The sequence below is a fragment of the Chanodichthys erythropterus genome, chromosome 21 (assembly GCF_024489055.1).
Source record: "Chanodichthys erythropterus isolate Z2021 chromosome 21, ASM2448905v1, whole genome shotgun sequence".
Taxonomy (NCBI): Eukaryota; Metazoa; Chordata; class Actinopteri; order Cypriniformes; family Xenocyprididae; genus Chanodichthys; species Chanodichthys erythropterus.
In genome coordinates this window covers 24,273,917-24,295,441 of record NC_090241.1, presented here as the reverse complement: position 1 = coordinate 24,295,441, position 21,525 = coordinate 24,273,917, and the positions used below count along the sequence as shown (strand labels likewise).

Here is a 21,525-nt window from a genome sequence, read left to right as displayed (position 1 = left end):
GTTTTATTATGCTTATATATGGCAGTCATCCGCGAGGAGCTGCCGCTTTACTTTCGTTTTGTTGTTTATGTTTATTTTCTCATTAAAGTTATGTTGATCGTTAGCCGGTTTCTGCCTCCTTCTTCCCTAAGCCAGATATATAGTTCATCACATTAACTGTGGACAAGTGGCCAAATCTATATTAACATTTTTATTTTAAACTTTATGAATTATCTAATTAAAATTGTAAAAATTATTATATGTAAATTTCTCTCTCTCTCTCTCTCTCTCTCTCTCTCTCTCTTTCTTTCTCTCTCTCTCTCTCTCTCTCTATATATATATATGTATATATATATACACACATACACAAAGACATTTTAGTAATATCATTTCTTTATATTATAAAACACAAAAATTTAGATTTTTGTTTTGGTGGCATAATATGAGGAATATTTCACATATGTGTTTCCACATAGGGATCTGGAGAAGAATTTTTTTTTTGAAAAAAAACTGGCATACAAATTTGCTTTACTTGCTTCGCAAGGCCATTTTTTTTTTTTTTGTTTTACTTGCAATTGGCACTTGCTAAGTGTTAATTTGGAACCCTGCACAGCTGAATACTTGGGCATATCTCTAGTTAGTGATAAAATTAATGTGCAATATGTAAATTTATATTTATACATGATACCTGTACAAATCCATCTGTGTGATATGCAAATTCAGTATTTTTAACTTTTATTTGACATTTCTATATCTTTATATTCATACTAGCTCTACAGATCCCCATCTGCTCTATGCATACTCATTCTCTGCTTCACATACCTATATATAGCAACTCTCTGTAGACATACCACTCATATTAATATAATCTTGCTTGTATTACTAGGTAAATATATTTTTCTTCTGTTAACCAGCCTTTAAGTACTTCAAGCTTCTGTTATCAATTCAAATTCCTTGTGTGGAGGAACTTCAACCAAAACTCATTCTGATTCTAAAACATGCATATATACATTGAAACTAAAATAATTAAGGCTGAGAAACATCGATTTTACAAGGAATCGTCCACAGAGTATTACAGGGTTCATCCATTGGTGCATAAGCACTAAAAAGAGAGCAACGTAGTGAAACACAACAGAAGGCTTTTCTGTGATGTACAATTAAACCGATTCACTGTATGCCCCTGAATACGAGATCAAAGCAGAGCGCATCAGTATGCAGAACAGGGTGCAGTATTGATTTTTGAGCTATTCCGAGGGCTCATGTAAACACAGGATCATTTAGACTGGGGATGTCTTCCACAAAAGCACACATGAGACTCCAGTTGAACCATATTGAATACAAGCATTATTGCACTAGCCATGCCTGTTTAGAATCTAGAGGTCAAGAAAGATTTATGACATGCCACGCGCTTATCATCCACAACCAGAAATGGTGCCGTTTTTTCATAACACGAAGCAAAATGAAGGTCAGGTAGCACCACATCACGTCTATACGAGAGGTCTCTCCCTCCGTTGATCTCAGCCTTCCTGATGCAGCATAAATCTGATAAGTGCACCTGAAAGAATCGCTAAACAGGATTATTCCCCGATAGGCCACTGTGCCCCATGGGGTCCATTCTGAGAGAGTTCACGGAGTGCCAGGAGACCACAAGCCTGAAGGATTAAACAAATAAAAAAGACGAATATGTGGATTGCAGCTGAACGACAGCTAGGTAAGCTAAAAAATCTGAACTCATTAATATTGAACTTTGGAGGAACAAGGTGAATTTTAATACCAAATACAATACCAAATTCCACGGCAAGCCTGAAGCATGCTGTGCCCTTCACGTGGGACGTACCAGGTCCAACCATTACACTTCATTTTTAATTGGAATAGTTCTATACTACTACTACTATATATACTAATATATACAGTCTCTTTTGTTCACTAAGACTGCATTTATTTGATCAAAAATACTGCATAAAAAAGTAATATTGTACAGTAATATTATTACAATTTTACATAACTGTTTTCTATTCTGTTTTCCATTGCTGACAGCATGAAATGGGAAGGGGTTTTAACACCCTTTTATAGTCAACTGTCTGCTGGACACCTGTATAATGAATAATTACACTCACACATGGTTGAATTCTTGTTAAATTAGACATTTGTAGGCCAAAATTTAGCTTTGCTCCAGAGTCTTTCAGTGGGGTGTACTCATTTTTGCATCACATTAATTTGAGTAAAACTGAAAATTTTGTTCTCTAAGTTATGTTATTAACCTTACTTTCATGTTGTAAGTTAAACAGATGTTATATAAAACTTAGTCAACATTTAGGAAATTGTTTTTGTGTTCACTGAGATATTGATTAAAATGTTACTTTTCAAAAGGGGGTGTACTCATTTACACTGAGCACTGTATATATGTATGTATATATATTATGTGAAAAATCCTGTAGTGAAAAAGTGAAAAACAAATGATAACATTCTTAGACTGAAATGACTGACCAACTTGACAATGATAATTATTAATTTCTTACAAAAAATAATTGACACATGGGAGTAAATTATGTGATGCTGGACAATTAGTATTGAGTGAAGGAGTTGCCCCAACATGTCATCTTTTATAGCACATTATCAATTCAACATTTTTGACAGCGTTTACCAATGTAATTAAAACATACTAAAGGGACAGATCATTCAAAAATGAAAATACTTTCATCATCAACTCACACCCTCAAAAAATACCAATAAGTACCATGTCATTCATGTGCTGCATTCCAAATATTTTAGAGCCATAAATGATAGCTTTGTATAAGGAACAAATCGAAATGTAAAATGTTATATATTGATAATCATAGTACTTTTTGTCCTTTTGTCCAGTAGACACTGGTCGTCATCCACTTTTGTATGGAAAAGTTGTCTGAAAAGAAACCACTTATTTTTTGTTTTATAAATCATTTTGTATTCCACAGAAATATATCATTCATGTAACATGAGGATGAGTAGATGATGGCAAAATGTTTTAATGGCTGTAAGTGAAAGTCTCATTTAAAGAGTTCTAGGCACGTCTGGCACACTATAAAACACTACAAGAGGAGATTCCACATGTGTGGGACCTCGCCACAAAAATAGCACATTTCTGCAAGGCATAGATAAAACGGGAGGATAAATGACTTGGATTTTAGTGCTTAAGAGGCATTTTTTCAGTTAAGAAAAAGTCTTTAGAAAGTTTAAGAGTATTAAAGTAAGTAAATAAATAAAAAAAATAGATTAATTTGAGCTCAAGAGGCCTAGATGCATGAAATTATACACTACAGTACCGTTATACACTATATTCATCAGAAAATCCTGAAGAAAAAAACAAAACAAAAAACTTTTAAAACTTTTTTTTCCTGCAGGGCACCAAATAACTATTAACATTATTTCTGAAGGATCAGATGAGTAATGTCTGCTGACAATTCAGCTTTGCCATTCACAAGAATAAATTAAATTTTAAAATATATTAAAAAAAGAAAACAGTTATTTTAAATTGTAATAATATTTCACGATATTACTGTTTTTACTGTATTTTTTTATTAAATAAATTTAGCCTTGGTAAGCATAAAAGACTTCTTTCAAAAACATTAATATAATCATACTGACCCCAAACTTTTGAATGGTAGTGTATAAAACTGCTTTTGACACTTCAACTATTCCATTTCTTTTTTTTCTTTTTTCTGCCATAAAATAGCTAAGATACGTTTCATTGATTGAGTGGATGATTAGCTGGTCAAGCAAGTTAAGAAACTTTCTGAGGACACTAAAACACCAGTACCTCATGCTAAACTCTTTGACAATGCCTATAACAGCAGCACAACCAGAAATAAAATGGCACAGTGCATTTATTTTGAAAACACAGCCCTGACATAAAAATGCAGGCATGGACAACTAAAAATAAAACCTAAATATGGATAAGAAAAATGTTATATCTTCACAGTTTCATAACAGAACACATTTGAGGTAAACAACCTAATTATAACCATTTCCATTCTAAGCAAGCACATGTCCATAGGCAATAACTCTCTCTCTCACGGTGATGCTCATTTTGGTCAAAAAGGCACAGTGTTTGCAATAATAATCAGTATTCATGCACCATGCATGCTTGGCATATGTTCTGCCATATGCTTGGAATCCACTGCAAGGATTCGGTACGCAGCGTTGTAACAGTTCACAAGAAAAATACTGACAACACTATTCCATCACGTTTGCCAGATTAGTTCACATTGGAGATAAAATGTGAAAGTTTCATTTGTGATGCTGAAAAGAAGTATCTTGATCTGCTGACAGCGGTAATTGCTTTGTTTTGTAGACACAAAAAATTAGGGATGTAAGTCTCAGAGGAAGAAAAAAAGCAATGTCAAACTAATGACATCCAACTAATAACCTCATTTGTTGATATGGTGAATGAGACACAGTTGGGCAGGATATCAGAGCTATAGTTATGCTCTTAAACATGATTAAGCCCTGTAACTAAGCTCATTTGGAGGTATGAAGAATAGGATCATGAGAAGACAATTGAATGTGGACAAAGTGTCAAATTGAGATCCTCAAAAAGCTCTCTGTAAAAAGATTATTTTCAAAATATTTCACTTTGGATTTCTTTTTTGTAAAAGTCACATCACAAAAGTGCTAAATATAACATCCATGAATCAGGCAGTGGCGTAGTGGACGGGGGGGGGGGGAGGGGGGGGTGTCCCGCAATAACACTGGTTGCGTCAACAGACGATGATCATGTATCGACAATAGCCAGAGATTTTGTAAAAAAGCATCAAATACTGGCAATACTAAGATGATTTGGCATTTCCAGTTAATGTAGGTATTCCTCTAGTCTATTATTATTATTAGGCTACTATTAGGTTAGGCTACTTTTATTATTAAATTAATATTATAATAAATTTTCTCCACAATAATTTCATAGCGCATCACCGCATAGGCCTAACTGACATTCTATGAGGATAATAAAAGATTAGGCTATCAGCTCATCTTTGAAAATGTTTTAAACATTTTTTTGAATTATAGGCCTATAATTAAAATTATTAACAGTCTATAATATTTCCTAACACTGAATGCAGTCATCAATGAAAATTAAGAGCTAGCCAACTTCAAGCACCGACTTTAAAAAAACAACAACAACGTTTAACACGAAATACTATTATTCTCATTTGTTCCACTATATGTACGGGCCACAAGAGAAATAGTCAGGCAGCTCCATCACTTTTTACTTTCACTTTGAATAGCCTACTGCCCGAGCTTTTAAGCATTTACCAGCATAACTCTTGCGCAAAGTTTGCACATTGCTTTTTGAATGCTATCCATTGGCTCCCATTCTTGGTTTAAAATGGAAAGATTTACAATATTGTAACATATCGCCCCACCCCTTCGGGGGGCATTGGACTTTCGGCTTGCGGGGGGGCCCTGTGGATTTGCGCTACGCCACTGGAATCAGGTTATGATTATATACTGTATATATACCTATAGGTTACCTCAATGTACAGAAAGAAAAAGTCCAATCATTTAAGGTCACACTTTCTCCAAAGAACAACTTCAGTACAATCTATGTGACAAAACATCAAGGGAAACATAAATCATAACTTCAGTCTTGCGGCCTGGGCTCTCAATATTTTTTTAAATGAAGCACACTCTATTTCACTAAATAAATCTTGTATGAATCCCAATAGCACAAATGCTTCATAAATCTCACTTTGTGTGGAAGCTGTCTGAACTATTTCTCAGAATGGTTACCGATAAGAGACAGGTTGGTTTTCAGTGGAATCAAAAGCATGTCTGAATGTAGCTGCTATTTCAGCCAACATGCAGAGAAAAACAAAAGTGTTGGCGGTGTGTTTGGAGAAAAGCGCATACTGTGTGTGAACTAGGGATTGATTTTCACAGTCAATTATAGCCATTTTTAGAGCAGTTGTAAATGTGTAAAGAAAGGCCAGAATGTTTCAAAATGATGCAAGAGAACTATGAATAGGTATTGACAAGCATCTGGTCAGGAAAGATCTAACATCTCCTCCTGTTTCCATTCCATTCAAGTATGAAATATCTCACACATACAAAGTAAAGAATGGATTTAATAGCTATTGAGCAATGATTTAATTTCATACACATACAGGGAAGACTGGGGCTAATAGTCACACTTTGTACATGAGGGTGGGTCCATTTTTTTTTTTTTTTTTTGTGCAGATACATATCTTAAATTCTCAACTACAAAAGGCTATTAAACTTAAATTAAATTTCACCATAATTGGCCAGGATAGGGGAAAAAAAAGTATTTTTTGTGACAACATGCCCCTATTGCAGAGGCAATAATCTGTCACAATATAACCTGCTTTTTAAAAGCCTATTATAGCCTTTAATTTAATCTATAAAACAATTATGAAAAACAAAATGGTCAATAATTATTGTGATTAATAAAGTACAACATACAAAAGTCATGTAACACCTGACATTTACAAGAAAACCCTCGTCAAAAACCATTTGAAAGCCAATTACCTCGGTCTTCCCTTATACATACTCATATACATTTCTATACATCATTGCATTTGCATACCGTATGTATTGCTTCTTTCTGAATACCCATAATCCAACCCTCCTGTGAAGAGATGTCAAAACATAATTAGCATTTATTAATTCATGTATAGTCTTTGTCAAATAAGTAGTGCACCTGTTGTGAGGAATTTAAACTATCCTCTCTCAGCCAAGTCGCTCAACTAGGACATCACAAAATTAACTAGAAATACAATTTGGAACTTGGAACAAAACAAGAACAGTGGGACGTCGAGACAGTTTATCTCAGCGATTGATACTGCCGCTACTGCAGTGGACCATGAAATTGTCATTTGTTCTGCAAGCGTTGCATCAAATGAAAGTTAAGGGCTACACACTGGCAAAGGTCTAAACTCTGGCAGTGAGAGGACCCCATGGCTAATTATATCCATTCCATACAAATGGTATGCCTGCTAATACAGTGGCATATCTCTAGAATGGAGTATGAAAATGCATTAAGATCTGTAATGTTGAATGATACTCATTGTGGTTCTTAAGAAAAGGTCATGAAATACAACACATCACACACACGCTGTTAGTGTGTGCATTGTGTCTGTGGATGTCAGAGTTTATGTGCTAAAGAGGAAGCATAAGGGGAAGTAATGTATCCCATTTCAGAGATTACATTTTTACACTGGCTTTCAAAAGACGTGTCTTAAAAGAATAGTTCAACCAAAAATAAAAATGAATATTATCATTTATTCGCATTCATATTGGTCCAAATCCGAATTACCTTCTTTATTCTGTGGAACACAAAAGGAGAAATTTTAAAGAATCTACTGGTTGTTCTGAATGTAAAAACACCTGAAATTTTTATGAACTAGATCATTTAAGTATAAGTATAGTATTTATTTGGATGTTTACATTTGATTCTGCATGAGTTTGATAGTGCTCCGTGGCTAACGGCTAATCCTACACTGTTGGAGAGATTTATAAAGAATGAAGTTATGTTTATGAATTATACAGACTGCAAGTGTTTAAAAAATGAAAATAGCGACGGCTCTTGTCTCCGTGAATACAGTAAGAAACGATGGTAACTCTAACCACATTTAACAGTACATTAGCAACATGCTAACGAAACATTTAGAAAGACAATTTACAAATGTCCCTAAAAATAACATGATATCATGGATCATGTCAGTTATTATTGCTCCATCTGCCATTTTTCGCTATTGTTCTTGCTTGCTTACCTCGTCTGATGATTCGGGTGTGCACATCCAGTCGTTAATACTGTTAGGAACATCATGGGCTGGCATATGCAAATATTGGGGTCGTACACCCCGACTGTTACGTAACAGTCGGTGTTATGTTGAGATTCGCCTGTTTTTCGGAGGTCTTTTAAACAAATGAGATTTATATAAGAAGGAGGAAACAATGGAGATTGAGACTCACTGTATGTCATTTCCATGTACTGAACTCTTGTTATTCAACTATGCCGAGGTAAATTCAATTATCAATTTGATGGCACCTTTAAATACTTCAAGTGAATTTATACATCACAACAATGTACAGTATGAAAAATTTATATTATTATTACTGATTTAATTTAACAGTAACTGCATAATCTGACTGTAATCGGACTAGTTACACAGTTACACAGAATAAAAAAGTCATATGTAACCACATCAATCAGAATTAGTGGTTAAACGGATCATTCCTGATCCGTGATCCGTATGGACCAAGCCCCACGGTTCGGGATGCATGTGATTCGCGGATCAATTGCAAGTTTAACCACAATAGAGTGAAAGGTTATCATTTGCACACGTTTTGTCTTGCTAGTTTACACATTAAATAGATATAAAACCATTCCAGCACTAGAAGAGGCAAAAGAGGATTTCGGTATCGCACACTACGCTGTTATCGGTGCGCACAGACATACAAGGCTCGCGTGCACACACAGAGAGAGAGGCGCGTTTCATATAGCTCGCAAACTCCAAATTGATTTCTCTTTCGCGTCCTCAATGCACATGGATGGACACATACACACATTACGTCACACATACATAAACGCATTCGGTTATGTCTTAATTGAACGAGGTGAGAATTCGGATGTGTATTTATCGGATGTGTGTGTGTATGGGGTCTTCTTAAAGTGACAGCAACCTATAAATACCTGCTGTTGTCTGTCATGAAAATCAAACAATAAAACACAGCTTTAACAATGATTAATCTATATAAAATTCATACAGAGAACAGTGTCATTTTACATCTAATTATTATATTTCTGTACACAAAAATTAATACTACAGTTAGACCTTATATTTATTTGTAAATTTCTGTTGTATTTATCTATTCTTGTAATTGGTGTACAGAATTTGTTCTTTTTACAGTCTGTTCACTTGCCTTTACCGTGAGTAAAATCCGAACCGTGAGTTTTGTGATCCGATGAACCACTAATCAGAATGAATTGGCCAAATTCAATTTCATTCGGATTGTAAGCGGTAGTTTAAACCTTTTCTAATCTGTTCCACTTGATAAGACTGAAAACTGAATGTAGAATGTTATGCGCATATGCAATGACGTAAATTGTGTAATGACGTATGATGCACGTAAACACTATGTTTGGATTCATCATTCGGAATGATTTCATTCCCATTTAAACAAAAGGTGTCCATGTAAACATAGCTACTGTTAATAAATTAGTGATTTTAAGGAAAACTAAGTGAACATTAGATGATGGCAAGGGTAATCCAAATGTGAAAACAGCAATAGAAATGAGCATGCAGAATTAAATATATCAGGTGATTTATATCCAACAGCAGTCAGTGCAATTCTTTGTAAATTTTTCCTTTTGTGATATAAGAAAGAAAAAATGTTATACGTGTTTGAAACAACATGAAGGTGAGTAAATAATGACAATTGTCTTTTTTTGGGGTGAACTATCCCTTTAATACACACAGCCCCCCCACCCCCCCACACACACACTCCACGTTCCCCCAGAAAGAGAATATCATGGTCTGTGATTTCAGTAAGGAGCACAACAGTGAAAACACAGCGACGCTATAGATAGTGAGAGACGTTTAGAGACGGCGGAATCAGTTGCTGCTCAGGAAGAGAAAATGGCAGACAACAAATAAAAGAGAAAAGTCGAGGAGGCGTATTATCAATATCCCGCCCTTCATGCAGTCGCACTAAAGCAGAGAATGAGGAAGCCAGAGAGAAGCAGTCAGCGTTTAGGAAAGCCACTCGCCCCAGCGCTACACATGACAGTGCCCACCATAACGCCACAGTGCTCGCTCAGAGGGGTGTCAGTGCTGTACTGTGCAATGCCACAAGTTAAAGAAATAAAACACAAAGAAACACAAAGAAATAAAGTGAAAATTTAGGGCTGTCAATTAAACAGTTTTTAATTTAAAGTGATTAATTATAAAGAAAATAATGCAATTGCAAACAGGCCCTAACATGTAGTTGATCTACTTTTTTGTAATGTTTAATTTGCTAACAAATCATTATTTTTTTGATTTGGATCTTTTAACTGGTTCACAAATCTGAATCAGTCCAGGTGGTTCTCGAGTCTACAACTCATTGAACTGTGAACCTGTTTTGGACAGATGTCAGATTCAAAATGATCCAGGTAAAATGCTCTTCAACTCGTAATGAGAGAACCAATGAGTGAGCTGAAAGTAAGAGCATTTGAAGTAAACAATTTAAAGGGTTAGTTCACCCAAAAATGAAAATAATGTCATTTATTACTCACCCTCATGTCGTTCAACACCGGTAAGACCTTCGTTCATCTTCGGAACACAAATTAAGATATTTTTGATGAAATCCGATGGCTCAGAGAGGCCTCTATTTCCACCAAACCTCTCAAGATCCAGAAAGGTACTCAAAACATATTTAAAACAGTTCATGTGAGTACAGTGGTTCTATCTTAATAGTATAAAGTAATGAGAATACTTTTTGTGCGCCAAAAAATGACTTTTCAACAATATCTAGTGTTGGCCGACACACTGCTTCGAAGCTTTACAAATCTTTTGTTTCTAATCAGTTGTTCGGATTGCATATCAAACTGCCAAACTGCTGAAATCGAATTGATTCGAAACAAAAACTTCGTAAAGCTTCGAAGCAGTGTTTTGTAATCGGCCATCACTAGATATTGTTGAAAAGTCGTTATTTAGTTTTTTTGGCACACAAAAAAGTATTGTCACTTTGTAGTATTAAGGTAGAACCACTGTACTCACATGAACTGTTTTAAATATGTTTTAAGTACCTTTCTGGATCTTTAGAAGTTCAGTGGCATTGCTGGCAACAGAGCCATTAATTTCATCAAAAATATCTTTATTTGTGTTCCGAAGATGAATGAAGGTCTTACGGGTATAGAACGACATGAGGGTGAGTAATTAATGACATTATTTTCATTTTTTTTTCAGCAAGGATGCATTAAATTGATCAAAAGTGACAGTAAACACATTTATAATATAGAACATTTCTACTGTATTCAAAATAAATGCTGTTCTTTGAACTTTCTGTTCATTAAAGAATCCTAATAACAGTTTTATGGTTTCCAAAATAATATTAATCAGCGCAATGGTTTTCAACACTGTTAATAATAAGAAATGTTTCTTGAGCACCATTATAGCTGCTGAAAATTCAGCTTTACCATTATAGGATTAAATTACATTTTAAAATATATTAAAATAGATTTTTTTTTTTTTTTTAATTGCAATAATGTTTCACAATACTGTACTGTATTTTTGATCAAATAAATACAGCCTTGGAGAGCATAAGACACTTATTTAAAAAACATTTAAAAATCTTACAGGCCCCCAAATGTAAATATAAATGCAAATCTATATTTAGGTTCTAAATGACATTTTTAGGAGCTGAATCATGGTTACAACTACTTTCTTACCAAACATTCATATGTGATGAATTAATCAACATATAATGTAATTAATTTGATTAAAAAACAAACAACAAAACAAACAACCGATTGACAGCCCTAGAAAAAAAAATTAAAGTGACGACACACAAAGCTGAACGCCAGCAGGCATCCTGGCCAATCGAGAGAAGAAGAAATTGCAATGAGGAAGAGGTCATTTTTGGTTAGTGCAGCATTTCGGATCCCTTACTGAGCTGCGAACAGCATGTGACATATACTGACCTGGACTTGAGACAGCACTAGTTGTTGTGGGCTCAATAATTGCTACAGGAAAAGAAGGGGAGAGGGAAAAGAGGACATTTATATATTATTAACATAATGAAGACCCAAAAGAAGGGAAAAGAGAACAAAAACATGCAAAGACTAAAGAGAGGGGTGTGAAAACGCTTCTGTGGTCAGCGGGCAATAAAAGGGCCCTTTCAACCACAAAATAAAACAAATCCCATGCTGAGGTTGATCATCCTGATCAAAATGTAACGTTCAATCGGTTTTGTTCGGTCTTTATGTTCAGAAGTGTTTTGATGGAGTCGGTTTCAAATCATATTATGATCGCTGATCTTTGATACTCTAAATTAGAAGCTTCTGAGCATCACTCAATTCAATGGACTGGAATGAAGCTCAGTTCAATTAACACATGAAATTAAATTTGCACCTAGCAGACAGTCATTTAATCATGACGATGTAATATAGTTTTCATATTATTAATAGATATCATACTCTAAATTGCCCCAGCTCCCTTTTTGGGAAATGTTAAAAGCAGGACTTTAATGTCAATCCATTTTTAATCTCATATAGGCTCAATATTTTCCAGTGAGTTACTTAACTGATGGTAATTAAAACTTAACTGGGGGGATACGTCTAGATCTGGGTGAGATATACAGAAACACTTCTGTTATCACATTTTCCATCTGCTGATGAAAAAAAAAAAAGTAAATTATAAAAAATATCAAATGGATCCATGCCCAATGAAAGCAAATGTATTGGGACACTTAAAAAGGTGTGAATGTCATTGCATTATACCAAATATCAAACCAAGTGGCATCTGCAAATAAAAGTGGCTAACTTTATTTTTCCTAGCCATTTTTGCTATTCTTGTTAACCAGCTGGTCTCAAGGTCATTTTTAGTGGATGTACTGTATAAAGTCAATTCTCCCTAAGTTCACACAAATGCCCTTGCAGAGTATCCAGAGTTGTAGTTCATCACATTAACTACGGACATGTTGGACTAAAGGTCACACAAGTTTTCAAGCATTTAAAAAAATATTTCTAATTGATCTCTAATAAAAATTCATTTGTTAAAATATACCATTCCTGCAACAATGCACAATGCATAACATGCAGTTTTGAAGTTTGTATTCTTTGTATTGAGCCAAGATGTCAGTTCATCGGTTTAGAACTTCTACTTGCGTTATGCGAAGTCATAGGTCAGAGTTCACCAAACTTGGACTTCGACACACATCGAAAGGTGAAATTCTCTGCATGTGCTTGCATTTCCAGTCTCCCACATTCACATGCATTTGAATAGAGGTGAGTGAATCACAAACTCTAGCCTGACTGCGCCTTAAAGGGTTAGTTTACCCATTAACGGGTTAGTTCACCCAAAAATGAAAATTCTGTCATTAATTACTCACCCTCATGCCATTCCACACCTGTAAAGGTGATGATACACGGGGTAACTTTTTGAGCAATGTTGCTGTCAACAGGCAACCTGGTGAGACACAGGGCAACTAATTATGGCAATGGACAGCTGGCAGCAACCAATCTGAGAGGAGCAAATCTATTGCCAACCCAATGAATACTTTATTATTAAACACTTGTTAGGCACTTTATTTCAACTTTTCAAATACTTTCTTCATTTGTATTAAGTGTAAGTGGCTTTCCGAACTGATTTGTGATGGGGAAAGGGAGATAAGCGAGTTTGGCGAAAGGCGGATTCGAACCCGGGTTGATTGTGTCAAAAGCTACTTCCAAATACCATACACCCTACTACGGCCTACGCCATTGCAGACGTTAAACAGAATCACTGCGTCCGAAATCAAATACTACTCTACTATATAGTATGTGAAAAACAGTATGCGAAAAGTACTACTTCCGGCGAGATTCTGAAGTGTGCATATGATGGACACTTTACTATCCCATGAGGTCACAGGAGAGGATTTGTGAATGAAGTTAAAGGAACTTAACTGACGCTGGTAGGTCATGTGACAGTAACAACATGCCAGATGTAGTACGTCCGAATTCATTCACACTACACGCATTCGTACTATACTATATAGAACATACTTTTTCAACGGTCGTGAAATACATTTAAATTCAAATGTAGTACCTACTCAACAGTACGTGATTTCGGACGCAGCAGTCTTTTTAGTATTTAACTGAAAACATTCGATGGCTAAATTACAGCCTACGTACATTAAACCGGACACCTGTTGGTAAGAGGTTCATTCTTGTGTATTACGCAGCACGTGTAAGTTTCCGCAATAGGTTTGTTCTAGCACAACAAGCAGGTTCGGTTGAGCTCCTGTTTATGTTCGATGATCAATGTTTATATGTGAGTAAAAGCCTAAATTAAATCTGTTCAACTATCAGATGGTGAACTATCCCTTTTAATAAGCATTCTGTGATAATTTACTCACGCTCCTGTCATTCCGAACTGGTATGAATTTCTTTTTTCTGCAGAACACAAAAGAAGATATTCTGAAGAATGTTTGTAACCAAACAGTTTTGGTTACCAATCAACCAATTGTATGGAGGAAAAAAAAATCCCATTTCTCAAAATATCTCCTTTTATGGTCCACAGAAGAAAGAAAAGCATACAGGTAAGTAAATGATGACAGAATTTGGAGGGGTTTTTTTTCCTCTCCATATAATGAAAGTCATAAGGGTCCAATGTAACCCAATATAAAGCAATGAAGCCCAATGTTCTTCAAAATCTATTCTTTTGTTTCACAGATGAATCAATAAATTATGGCAAAATTTTTATTTTTGAAAGAACTATCCCTTTATGTCAGCAGAAATTGAACAGTCTATCTATTATTTATAGATTAAAACCAAGCAAACTTCCTTTTGTGAAAGGTTTTGCTTAAAAAAAAAAAAAAAAAGGTCTTTGTGCAATTTTTCTTTAAACAAATTTCCACTTGGTTCAATTGTTTGTTATCTCATGCAGTGGCATTCAAATACTAAAAGCAACCAAATATTTTTGGTGTACTTCTGCTCACCAATCAACATTAATGAGCTTTTATCAATAAAATCACATGAATAACATATTATGGCAACATATACTGTACAAGTGGTTGATTGACAGACACTGATAATTTGTTTTTAAAAAGGAAAACAAAAAAGACTCAGGCCACAATCAAAACACCTAGACATTTGTTAAAAGAATTATCATTCCCTTCCAAGATCCTTTGTGACAGTAGAGATGAACTGAACATGAAAAAAAGTCATAATCTGTGTTTTCTCTTTTGTTGTTCAAATCAACATTACAGTGACTCCTTACAGTAACAGTGACTTTGTGATTAAGGGGTGTAATGACCTCAACAGAGACTTCTCTCTGGTAAGCCCTTTACTAAATTGAGAGCCCTGGAGTTAAAATCACAGCGCCTAGAGACAGTTCACATCATTACTGCTCGCAGGTTCAGGGGCAGGGTTGAGACAGTTGTGTGCATATGAAGCAAAAACACAGGCGATGTGTGCTACTGCTTTCAGCTGACGTACAGGTTAAGCGCACAGGCATGCAACCTGGAGCAATCATCACCACTGACAGCACAATGCACACTTCGGGAATAAACTGACAAATCAGAGAAAGGGTATAAAACCAGAGGAGGCAAAGGCAAAAGTGGAGTCACGTTATACTGAACGATTATGAACAGTAGATGTATTGCTGTACATATATCCTTGGTTTCTTTCTACTTTCTAACTCTGGCCCTGTAGAATTTCAGAAATTAAAATCCCCTTAAAACACACTTTCACTAGTTTATCTACTTGTCCATTAACAATGTCCAACAGTGTATACATATACCACAGTAAAATTCTTTCATTTTAATTTTCTTCCATTCATGTTATTTCCACCACATCTTAACGCCTAATTTATTCTATAGGGGAAATTACATTTATTTATTTTTTCTTTGGTAATTGGACAAGCAGTTGTGAAAAAGAATGGATGGATATTTTTTTGTTATGAAATGGCCAACAACGTTGTCCTGCTAAGGCTAATATTAGGTAGCATTTTATGTTTCCTGCACACACACACACACACACACACACACACACACACACACACACACACACACACACACACACACACACACACACACACACACACACACACACACACACACACACACACACACACACAACATATAATTATTTTTATGCTTAATTTGACAAAATTACAGCTTGATTACAAATGACAGACAAAAAAAAAACAAGTCATATTTACCTTACACATACCTCAAACATGCTCTTCAATGACATTGTTGTCTCCTTGGTACAGAAATAGTACACTAACTTCAGAATTATAGCTTACGTGATTATAGATTATGTGCCATAGCTGTAATTTTTGTAAAAAATAAATAAATAAATAAATAATAAAAAAATAAAAAATAAATAATAAATAATAATAATAATAATAATAATAATAAGATATTATATATATATATATATATATATATATATATATATATATATATATATATATTTCAATCAATTATTTCACATTTTGGTTAGATTGCTATAGGTCTATTTCTGTAGAATATAACATTATTTTTCATATGGACTTTCCTAGATTTCAGAGTGTAAGATAAATAACTACATAACTAAATAATCAGGAATTTCCTTGTTTCTTTAAAACATCTAAATCTTTAGTATTGATACTTTAGTATCTGGGTACAAATACTTGGCATTTTTCAGGTATTTTAATCATTAATATTTTGTTTAATGTTTAAAAGTGCAATGTGTAAAATTTGGGAGGATCTATTGACAGAAATACAATACTATAATATACATAACTATGTTTTTAGTGGTGTATAAAGACCTTACATAATGAACCATTATGTTTTTATTACCTCAGAATGAGCCATTTCTATCTCATACACTGTGGGTCTCCTCTTCATGTCAAGTCGTCATTTTGCGCTTGTATGTTTCTACAGCAGCCCTAAATGGACAAACACTCTACAGAGGTCTGGATTATTAGAAGCAGAGACCGTTCTTTGTTAGAAATAAGAAGAAACCTCATTGCTTGACTGGTTAACGTACTCTCGAAACCTCGCCGGTAGATGCCGCTAAAATTTACACACTGCCCCTTTAATGTAAATATAATCTTTCTCATTCTTAGCAAATTTGGCCTTATTCTTACTCATTATATTCTTGTTTTTCTTCATGTAGCCCTAAAAAGATTTCTTCTCCCTCTGTTAATACTGGATGAATACCTTAAAGCTGCAGTCCCTCTAGCGGTTAATAAACAGAACTTGCATGCGTCTTGCGGAAGAACATTGTAGCCGGAGCTACTTTTCTCCGTGTATGTCTATGGTGAGTCACACAGTTACTGTGATACTCTTCAGCGGGTCCTACCAGTCTGGTCTGAAATAGTCCGAATATAAACACTTATTGTACGTGTACCATAATGATTCAGGGTAAGACAAAAACATGGTTTGGAAAATGGATTCATGTTGTACATTCTCATTATATAATTTTTGTACATTTTGAACACAAAAAAAGTTATGGACAGCAGCTTTAATGTGATTTGTGAAATTTCTTTCCATGAGGAGCTCTCAGTCTTTATATTACAGTACTGCATGACGTGTAATCTTCAGGTATACTGTATGGGGCAATGGAGTAGCCTGCATTGCATCCACATAAAAGCTGATTGATGTGTATGCTGGATAACCTGTATTCTCACTTGCAAGAGAAAAAAATCATGGTGGGAGGAATTGCATTTCATTCTATAATAACATCTTATTTTTCCTTTGCAAGGCACAAAGAGAGAAACATCTAGCTTCTATACAATTCACAGAAACCTATATTGCCAAGATACAAGTAGAGTGCTATCTGTTGTGCATTGTTAGATCATTTTGAGAGTAAAACAAGACTATGAGCTGTGCATGAATTTGTTTATTTTATGCCATCCCCTAATGATGGATTTAAAAGCACAATGCACAGTACTGATGAAGAAAAAATTTGGCTGCATCCTTGAACGGCTAAACCTTCTATCTTTCACGCATGGTCAGACGCATCGCAAGGATTGCCTATTTCTCCAGGCTGTTTTAACAGTCTCCGTTAATGATTGGACAGGAGGTGTTTTATAGCCAAAACAGACTCTTTGCATCACAAACACCTTATTTTTCAAGGAATTGCTCGCCACACATTCACGTACAAATGGCAAGGCGGCACCCTTTAAGATGTCAAAATGATGACTGTTGTAATACAAGATAAAAGTCAATGAGAAAGATAAATGTCAGTCCATCTGTTCGGCTGTCCTTTTCAACAATGGACTGAATTTGATTAGGGCTTCAAAACCACTGCAAATGAAGACAACAAAATGCAACCTCAACAAGAAAATGCAGTACAACATCAATTGCTCATACAGTATGCAAAATGGGTTAATGTGATAGCATTTGTAGTCTTGACCACAGACTGCACGTCCACAGTCCACTTTGTTCACCAATTGTCTGATGCATAAGCACAAAAAAACTGGAAAGCACTTTCTCAGTCTGGCAAGCCCTAATCTGATTGGCTGGTGTTATGTAGCTTCTGGGACTAAGGGCACAAATTCGAGTTTACAAGGCTGATACAATAAGCGCTTTTTAGGGAGATCAAATCACCGGATTTACCAAAGTTTGCAAAGCTACTGGAATCAAAACTGAAAGATATTCCAGAGTTTTGTTTGAGGCACTTAGCAGCAAGTAAACTGATATTCATGAGTAGAACTGTAGGGTTGCACAATAGTGAAGAAAAATGCGATATGCGTTAACTTGTTAAATAATGCAATATTTGATATGCGAGAAAATCAATTTAAAGTATATTTAAATAGATTTAAAAACTGTAAATGATATAACCAATATATATGTTTCACATTCTTTCTGGGAAAAGAAAGCATCACTACAACTTCTGAAAGTGAACAGCAGTGTTTTAGCATTACATAAAAAGTAATGTCACAAATCTTGTCTGTGACGAGCAGGGCGGGCGAGAGCCGTGAGGGAATGGCGCGAGGCCGGTGACGGGAGTGATAATGAGAGTCACCTGCGAGGCGTGCCGGCCTCGAGTCTCTCATTGTAGTCGCTCCTCCTTTTATGCCTCCGGAGCTCCTCCGTGAGAGACTCGAGGCCGGCACGCCTCGCAGGTGACGCTCATTATCACTCGCGTCACCGACCTCGCGCCGTTCCCTCACAGCTCTCGCCCGCCCTGCTCGTCACATTGTCATTTTAACATCAATGTAAACAACAACAACAACAAAAAGCTAGCCTATTACCAACAACTCTTTGCTCAACTTGGTAATATATAGTTATATCAACCTGAAAATGTAACAATAAGAACATCCAGGTAAACGAAAACACCTGAAACTAAGGGTGGACATTTTAATAATTTAAATAATAAGCACAAAAAAATAAGAACAAAGGTGCAAATTACAAACAATAGGACAAATACAATAAAATATAGATATACAAATTAAATAAACAGTGCTGTAAGTTTTTCAGTAGACCTACATTATATCTATTTCACAGTAGCATTCAAGTAAAAACAATACAGAAACTGAATAATCAAATGTAAAACTAAAACACTGCATAGTCCTCACAAGAATTAAATATACACTGATTAATATTAAAGCTACAAAAGTTATTCAGTCAAGAGCAGTCATTAATTTCTCTTTTTCTTTTGTTGTTTGGAAGACAGCAGCAGGTATACTGTATTAGGCTGCTGTCACTTTAAGACGTAATGCATGGATCCTATTGACACACATCTGATTTCTTTCCCAACTATTTACGTTCACTTTAGATAAAAGCAACTGTGTTTACATGAATACTCGCCAAGACATTTTGACATAACTGTGTGTTTTTGACCGTTCGAGTATAATAAGCCACGAAAGAGAACTGAATCGCACGCTGTCTGAGAGGCAATTTCTACAAATAAATGTGAATTGAATTGAATTGAATTATGAACATTTGCGATATTTTGATAATTTCCATTCGATAAAAGCCATTATGGAGAATGTTCTTAACAGTGTAGTACTTTGACACAAACAAAACGTGTTTAGTCACTTTACATGCCAGTGTTCTCCAGAATATTTGCAATGTGGACCAGACTTTACACTGTAGTCAAAGGTTTGGCTATATAAGACTACATTAGTGTTGTCCAGAAGTTTTTTTTTTTTTTTTTAGACTTATTCAGAAGAACTGTAATGACATGGTGCATATACCAGCCAATCAGATTCATAATCCATGGGCACTTAACACAGCACTTATGTATCAGCAAAAATTTTACCCAGTCTGTATTTGGCAGTTCTTTACAGTGCATGTAGAGGTGCTTGTGGGGGAAGGCAACCTGATATATGATTGATGGGGAAATAAGAATGGGATCAGGAGGGCTGGCTGAATGGCAGATGAATGCATGAGTTTCCCAGCCTGGAGAAAAACGATATTCATGAGAATAAATTGACATCATATCTTCTGTTCTAGTTCACCTTCCATTTCATCCCTTTTTTATGCCTCCACCCTGTGACTCAGACAGGGTCACAGTATGGTAACCACGACAACAACATCCAATACAATTCGGTAAGAACGGTAAAAGAAAACCCGGGACAACAAGAAACAAGCAAGATATGAAAAGATGACACTGAGGCTGTGATTGATAGGCATGGCAAACGAACGAGGCTTCCATTAGCTGGTGTCGGCTGAAGATGTGGAGGCTTTATCAAAAAAGGCTGAGAGCTTCTTCAGGCTATGAGTGTTTTAGTCATACTCCAATGACAGGTTGGAGGAGATTATTCGGCAAAGCCTACACTGTGCTATAAGCAAAAATGAGGAGGGAAAGATAGCTTGGATTACAGACCAGACGAAATCTGCCAATTAAGGACAACAAAATCTTTGCTTCTCAGCATTGCGCCTTACAGTCGGGACAGCAAAATGTAGAAGAAAGAGTTGCAGAAAAGCTCAGACAGGAAAACATACCAGGTATTAAAAACGGCAGGTTCACAATGTACCTTGCTTGAGACAACGTGCAAGACACATTTACCTCACACATACAAACTTGTTTATGTTACGTAAGACATAACAAGAGAAAGCTAGGCCGTGTTAACACATTTACATATCGTTGTTTCTATAAAAATATGCTGCATTTAGCAATATGCATGACATGAAAGTTTTATTACACATATACACAACCTGAGAACAAAGCAAAACAGACAGCAAAAAATGATGTAGACCCACATAAATGGAATGTAAAGGATGCCGTTAACATTCATTTTGTATCCGGATAGTATGATTTACATTAGCCATGCATTCAATGCATTACATTAGAGAGGTTGCATTAACTGCATTTTTTTCTGCTCGCAGATTTAAAAAAGGCCTTTGGTCTATTCCATTTGCCTGATTTTTAAACACTCCCACAGTACAGGATGGTAATAGGGATTAGAAATGAGGAAAAGGATGGAAAATAAAGTTTTAAAGCACCCACACAAGAACAGACTGGGCGAGAGTGAGGATTTGGGCAGAGAAATAAGAGATTTCAAGTGTAGTGCAGTGGAACAATTCATGGGATATTGTTCATTAAATTGGGTGACCAGATTGTAAAACCACAGTGTAAAACAGAATAAAAATCAAGAGAAGAAGACTGAGGCAATCCAGATGGTTTTTTTTCTTTTTTTTCTTTTCTCCCTTTATTTTGTGAAAATGTGTGTCCTTGTTGTCTCATGTTGGTTATTGTTTTATACCTTTGTGTTTGTTAATATAACTTCAAAACTCTAAATAAAATATTAAAAAAACATGAAGCCACAACACAGCACTTGGTAAGACAAAAAGAGTTTTGCCACAGACGTTCTTGTGATAGTTGCATAGTTAAAGCTGTCCCTGATCATATTCAAAATGTGGTTTCAGTGA

The 21,525-nt window shown here is 35.4% G+C and overlaps 1 protein-coding gene across 5 annotated transcripts in view; it reads right to left on the bottom strand.

Moving 5' to 3' along the window:
- The window catches only part of negr1 (neuronal growth regulator 1), a 146,599-nt gene that overhangs the window by 32,575 nt on the left and 92,499 nt on the right, over window positions 1–21,525 (bottom strand). The window contains exons 7-9 of one of the 5 annotated variants that reach the window (XM_067373710.1): window positions 11,657–11,698; window positions 7,743–7,887; window positions 6,557–6,598 (exon numbers count right to left, since the gene is read on the bottom strand). The exons of 2 other annotated variants lie outside the window; for them this stretch is intronic. In XM_067373710.1, the coding sequence (XP_067229811.1) occupies window positions 6,557–6,598; window positions 7,743–7,887; window positions 11,657–11,698 (229 nt within the window). The remainder of the gene's footprint in view (window positions 1–6,556; window positions 6,599–7,742; window positions 7,888–11,656; window positions 11,699–21,525) is intronic. 2 more of the 5 variants (XM_067373711.1, XM_067373712.1) reach the window with 2 other exon arrangements.